The 6,175-nt window shown below is 32.9% G+C and overlaps 1 protein-coding gene across 1 annotated transcript in view; it reads right to left on the bottom strand.

The window, feature by feature from the left end:
- Positions 1-5,658, bottom strand: part of LOTGIDRAFT_142661 (hypothetical protein) — a gene marked incomplete at both ends in the record, with an annotated part of 23,024 nt that extends 17,366 nt beyond the window's left edge. Inside the window, 8 exons of the mRNA XM_009052490.1 lie at positions 56-273; positions 1,179-1,270; positions 2,175-2,272; positions 2,681-2,858; positions 3,851-3,930; positions 4,303-4,426; positions 4,714-4,839; positions 5,561-5,658. Of these exons, the coding sequence (XP_009050738.1) occupies positions 56-273; positions 1,179-1,270; positions 2,175-2,272; positions 2,681-2,858; positions 3,851-3,930; positions 4,303-4,426; positions 4,714-4,839; positions 5,561-5,658 (1,014 nt within the window). The remainder of the gene's footprint in view (positions 1-55; positions 274-1,178; positions 1,271-2,174; positions 2,273-2,680; positions 2,859-3,850; positions 3,931-4,302; positions 4,427-4,713; positions 4,840-5,560) is intronic.
- Between the last annotated feature and the right edge of the window lie 517 nt (positions 5,659-6,175).

Raw genomic sequence — 6,175 nt, 5'->3', positions numbered from 1 at the left:
GTGAGAATGAGGTGAAGATGACTAACCTGTATCTATGTGAGAATGAGGTGAAGACGACTAACCTGTATCTAAGTGAGATTGAGGTGAAGATGACTAACCTGTATCTATATGAAAATGAGGTGAAGATGACTAACTTGTATCTATATGAGAATGAGGTGGAGTTGACTAACCTGTATCTATATGAGAATGAGGTGAAGATGACTGACCTGTATCTATATGAGAATGAGGTGGAGATGACTAACCTGTATCTATATGAAAATGAGGTGAAGATGACTAACCTGTATCTATATGAGAATGAGGTGAAGATGACTAACCTGTATCTATATGAAAATGAGGTGAAGATGACTAACCTGTATCTATATGAGAATGAGGTGGAGATGACTAACCTGTATCTATATGAAAATGAGGTCAAGATGACTAACTTGTATCAATGTGAGAATGAGGTCAAGATGACTAACCTATATCTATATGAGAATGAGGTCAAGATGACTAACCTGTATCTATATGAGAATGGGGTGGAGATGACTAACCTGTATCTATATGAGAATGAGGTGGAGATTACTAACCTGTATCTATATGAGAATGAGGTGGAGATGACTAATCTGTATCTATATGAGAATGAGGTGGAGATGACTAACCTGTATTTATATGAGAATGAGGTGGAGATGACTAACCTGTATCTATATGAGAATGAGGTGGAGATGACTAACCTGTATCTATATGAGAATGAGGTCAAGATGACTAACCTGTATCTATATGAGAATGAGGTCAAGATGACTAACCTGTATCTATATGAGAATGAGGTGGAGTTGACTAACCTGTATCTATATGAGAATGAGGTGGAGATGACTAACCTGTATCTATATGAGAATGAGGTCAAGATGACTAACCTGTATCTATGTGAGAATGAGGTGGAGATGACTAACCTGTATCTATATGAGAATGAGGTGGAGATGACTAACCTGTATCTATATGAGAATGAGGTCAAGATGACTAACTTGTATCTATATGAGAATGAGGTGGAGATGACTAACCTGTATCTATGTGAGAATGAGGTGGAGATGACTAACCTGTATCTATGTGAGAATGAGGTGGAGATGACTAACCTGTATCTATATGAGAATGAGGTGGAGATGACTAACCTGTATCTATATGAGAATGAGGTGGAGATGACTAACCTGTATCTATATGAGAATGTCCCATGGCGTAAATTGTATGTTGACTGTCTCCATTCTTCTGGTTAAAAAACATGTCAGCTATTTTCTTGGCTCTAGAATGAGATGAAATCAAACTTTAACATCCTAGTTGCAGATTGGACTAGTGTTAAGGTGAAATGAGAATACACCTGATAGAAGGCCAGGATGAGGTACGAAGCAACGAATAGTGAAATGGACATTTTCTTCATTTATCAGAAGTGGAGCAGTAAAGAAGGGGGCATAAGTCATTTTCTTTTAATAAGAAACTATTAAGTCTATGATTTTCAACTTTACCTTGTACAGAATGATATTATTTAGTAATACAGTTAAACCCCTGGTTCTCAACATTGTATGACATGTATTGGAATTTCTATGTTAAGACACCTGAGACAAATGTTATAAATTGGTCGTATAGTTGACAGTAGTGTGTAGTACAAGAGGCCTCTCAGGTAGTCCTATTGTTATATTCCTCTAGGCTGATATTCTGTATATTCTGATATAAGTTACTTTATATTAAGCATTTTAAAGATGGGTTTGTTTATTTTTTAATGTCATGAGTAAACTATTTGATTATTTAGTGTTTGTAATGAATTATCATGTATTCTTAATCATATCATTATGTTCTTATTGCATATAATTAAGAGTTTTAACCAATCATAAATGTCCATATATGTACAGTTTGGATAAAAAAAAAGAAGACTTTTTGACCTTTCTTGATTGGTCACTCATTGGAATTCTGCTGGTAATTATCTTCTAATTTAGATAATTATGAAGTAATTATGGATATGTGAGACAAACTGGTATTTTTCGAAGTTATTAGAACACCTCTACTTTCTATTCATATAATTATTAGTATTTTCATTTTCATATAGACCTTGTGAGAGGACCATGATGCATCAGGTATAATAAAGTTTATTTATTTTATATTACTAGAGCCCCCAGTATATAAGTATGTAATATAAAACAATTATACAGTACCTGTTATAAGAAGAACTCTCTCCAACCTCTATAATATTTATTATTTTATTGACTGTATATAGAGCCTGATATCCTCTTTCAGAATCTTCAGATAATTCCTATAATTATACAAATAATATTAATAACTCATATTATATCAAAAAAACTGATAATAGCTTTAAGATATATGGATTGTGAAGATTTTTTCTTGAGTATTACTGCCATTTTGTCTTTTATTTGCACCATGTGTATTTCTAGTCAGAAGTCTGTGGTTTCTGTAATTATAGAAACTGTGTATGATGACACTATCACAAAGGTTGCTAATAGTATTAAAGGACCGTCATCAAACACTTAGTTTTACTGGATTTGCAAAACCTACAGAAGTCTGACTGATAATCGGAATAGGGTAAATCATTGTCCTTGATAAAAGAAGAAAATTTCTATAATTAATGACAAAGGTTCAGTAAGAAATGATAGAAAAATGTTAAAATTGATTTAAATTTGAGAAATGATCAAGTCATCTTTACCTTGGCCATATCATGTAGTATCTCAACATCAATCATAAGTTTATAAACCTGACGATCAAACACGGCTAGTTCAGCTTGTTGTAATGTAAAACATTTCTTAAAATCTGGTGGGTTTATCATTCCATTTAATCCACAACCCAACAATCCATTACACGCCATCTCTATATACAATACCTGACTACCAGAGCTATAATATATACATCAAATATTAGATATGAGGACTCTCTTAAATAGAAACATTGTACCACATATTAACGATCTATAATCCATTACACGCCATCTCTATATACAATACTTGACTACCAGTACTATAATATATACATCAAATATTAGATATGAGGACTCTCTTAAATAGAAACATTGTACCACATATTAACCATCTATAAACCATTACACGCCATCTCTATATACAATACTTGACTACCAGTACTATAATATATACATCAAATATTAGATATGAGGACTCTCTTAAATAGAAACATTGTACCACATATTAACGATCTATAATCCATTACACGCCATCTCTATATACAATACTTGACTACCAGAGCTATAATATATACATCAAATATTAGATATGAGGACTCTCTTAAATAGAAACATTGTACCACATATTAACCATCTATAAACCATTACACGCCATCTCTATATACAATACTTGACTACCAGTACTATAATATATACATCAAATATTAGATATGAGGACTCTCTTAAATAGAAACATTGTACCACATATTAACGATCTATAAACCATTACACGCCATCTCTATATACAATACTTGACTACCAGTACTATAATATATACATCAAATATTAGATATGAGGATAAGATTTGAAAGACATTTAGAAGTAAGGAGTACAAATCAAAAACACAAGACAATATTATGGACCACTACTTTGATAAAACTTCTAAACCACATCACAAAGTATCAACTATATTTAGATTACAAGACTCTCTTAATAGCTGAAGAACAAGACACGAATGGAGTTTTGCAGGGTGCAATGAGGGAAATTTTGCAACTGGAATAATAAGATCATAACCAGTTCCACTTTTTGGAGGAAGCAGGAATCACACATGGGGCATGATTGCACTATGTAAACAGAACATGTGGGAAGTATCTCAAGAACACTGAAAAGTCTAGAAAACATTTATGGAAATAAAAATCTCACCATGTTGTTCCTGGTTGTTGAAGAGGAAATGAAATTCTATTTTCATCACTCAAACCACGGTTATTTTCTCCACTCAAACCCTGGAATAGAATATAATCAACAGTTACCTCCCTTCTTTAAAACCCTAGCTCAGTGGTTAGTTAGCAACACTTTAAGTAGGGGAGTTTTACCTCATACTTTTCTGGATCTAATGGGCATATGAAGATGGAAACATGCTAAGAAGGATTGGTTCCAGTAAATACAGAGATTCAGTTTTACAGCAATGGACAAGGGTTGCAGAACAGTTCATGTCATGCCTTGATGACTAATATTGTTAAACTGATAATACACAATATCACTCTCGTTTTCTCTTGCCTCCTGTCATACATAACTCTTACATACTTCCTTTCAGACCACAATCACATCACTAGCAGATGATATTAACATATCATAAATAGATAAACTAATATTACCTGAACAGGTTGCCCGTCTTTCCAGATCAATGCCTCTGACTGGGAATTCCATATTAAATGAACTTCTTGTCCTGCCCAGTCAGTCGGTATTTCTAATTCCAGTTTAAACCAGTGTGTTGCCCATCTACAACATAAAAATTCGAAAAATAATTATGTATGTCTCTCAATTTTTTTAATTTATTTTTCTATGTAAGTCACGTTTCGACGAGGATTCTCCTGTATTTATGTAAAGATAATATTGCCAGGCAAGGTAATATACGCCCACTGGCAGCTTTGATTTTAAACAAAAATATTTAGCAGTACAGTAACAATCACCAGTATGAAATATTCAACCTTCAGTCATACACTTCTTTTGAACTTGTTGAACTTGGAAAAACACATAAAACCAAATTAAAAACTTAAATTACTTACGTTCGTCCGAAAGAATGTCCGACCTGCGTAGGTTTAAACTGTTGAGTGATAGCCTGTTGATAAGAGATTCTACCAGGGGCTGGGTAATTTAATATAGATTTTAGGGGATGTTTCTTTGGATACAGTCTGAAATAAACAAAAATTAGTTTAACAAACATCGTCTTTATTCATAGCCTGTTTCAATTCTAATTATTTTCAACCAATCAGAGCTTGTCAGGTAGAATCTGTTGCTTGATTAAATAAGGAATGTGGGGTAGTGAAATAGCGTATCCCAAAGTAAAGTGATTATTTGGTACCTCCCTATCCCACATTTCGTCATTTTATCAAGAAATGTTACTTCCAAAACACATTTTGATTGGTTAGAAATAATGACATTGAAACAGGACTGGAATAAAAAACTTGTTAGATTACAATGGAGATGAAATTATCAGAATAAAAGAAAAAGAGGTCGTGATTCCATTGTTATATTAAATAAACAGGTCTGCTATTTTCGGGGGTTTATTTGGGTCAAATAAACCTCAAACTAGAAATTTCTTTTTCTATTTCTATGTCATGGAAGAGTCTAAAGAAAACACTAGTTGTCAACTTAAATTTCAAACACATATAATTCTGGACACCTGGATTTGAAGGCTCAACTTTTGACGGTGAACTGTGAACACTATTACTGATAAGCTCAGCTAAAAAATTCCTGGTTCTGAGCCTGATTGGTCAAACAGATGACAAACCTGTACCTTTAAAAACATATTCTATAAATCTCTCACCCTAAACTAGTGTCCCTACAGTTGTCATTTTAACTATTAAATGGATGTGGAATCTGTTCCTTTATACAGATTAAGTTAATACTGACCTACTCCTCAGGTTTATATCAGTAAAATGATGAGAAGATATAAATTTCTCTGCTCGTTCTAAAGTTGTTCTCTTGTGTTTAAATGTCACATGTTCCATTTTATAATTTCAAACTCTGACTTCAGTCCTGCTAACCTAACTCTACAACTCCAGCTAAAGTCTTTTAAATTTCCAACCTTAGGCTACAACCTGAAAATACATGATTTGCTCTACAGAGTGTATTTACTTAAAGGAATACTACCTCTTAGAATGGACATAAAATTAAAGTCTCAAACTTTGTCAATGGATTTATTAGATTATAGAGAGATTCTGTTGTATAGTTTTGACACCAGGTAAGTCCAACAGATGAACAAAGATTCATTTTAGCAAAGTTTACAAATTTCAATTTTGTGGTCATCCTAAGAGGTAGTGTCCTTTTAATCAAGTTTATCTTATTGAATCACAAGCATTGTAAGTACAATTTGACAATGTTTTAGTCTCCTAAAGTGAAATTGAAATTTTGTGAAATGTGGATATAGCCTAGGTCTAATCAATTCATTATTGTTTCAGCAAAATGTGTAAACTTTCATCATTGATTTTTCATCTGTGAAGAAATTCAGAAATTCAAATATCAAAT

This window comes from Lottia gigantea (genome assembly GCF_000327385.1).
Source record: "Lottia gigantea unplaced genomic scaffold LOTGIsca_184, whole genome shotgun sequence".
NCBI lineage: Eukaryota > Metazoa > Mollusca > Gastropoda > Lottiidae > Lottia > Lottia gigantea.
Note: the sequence above shows the minus strand (reverse complement) of the source record. Positions and strands in the feature narration are given on the sequence as shown.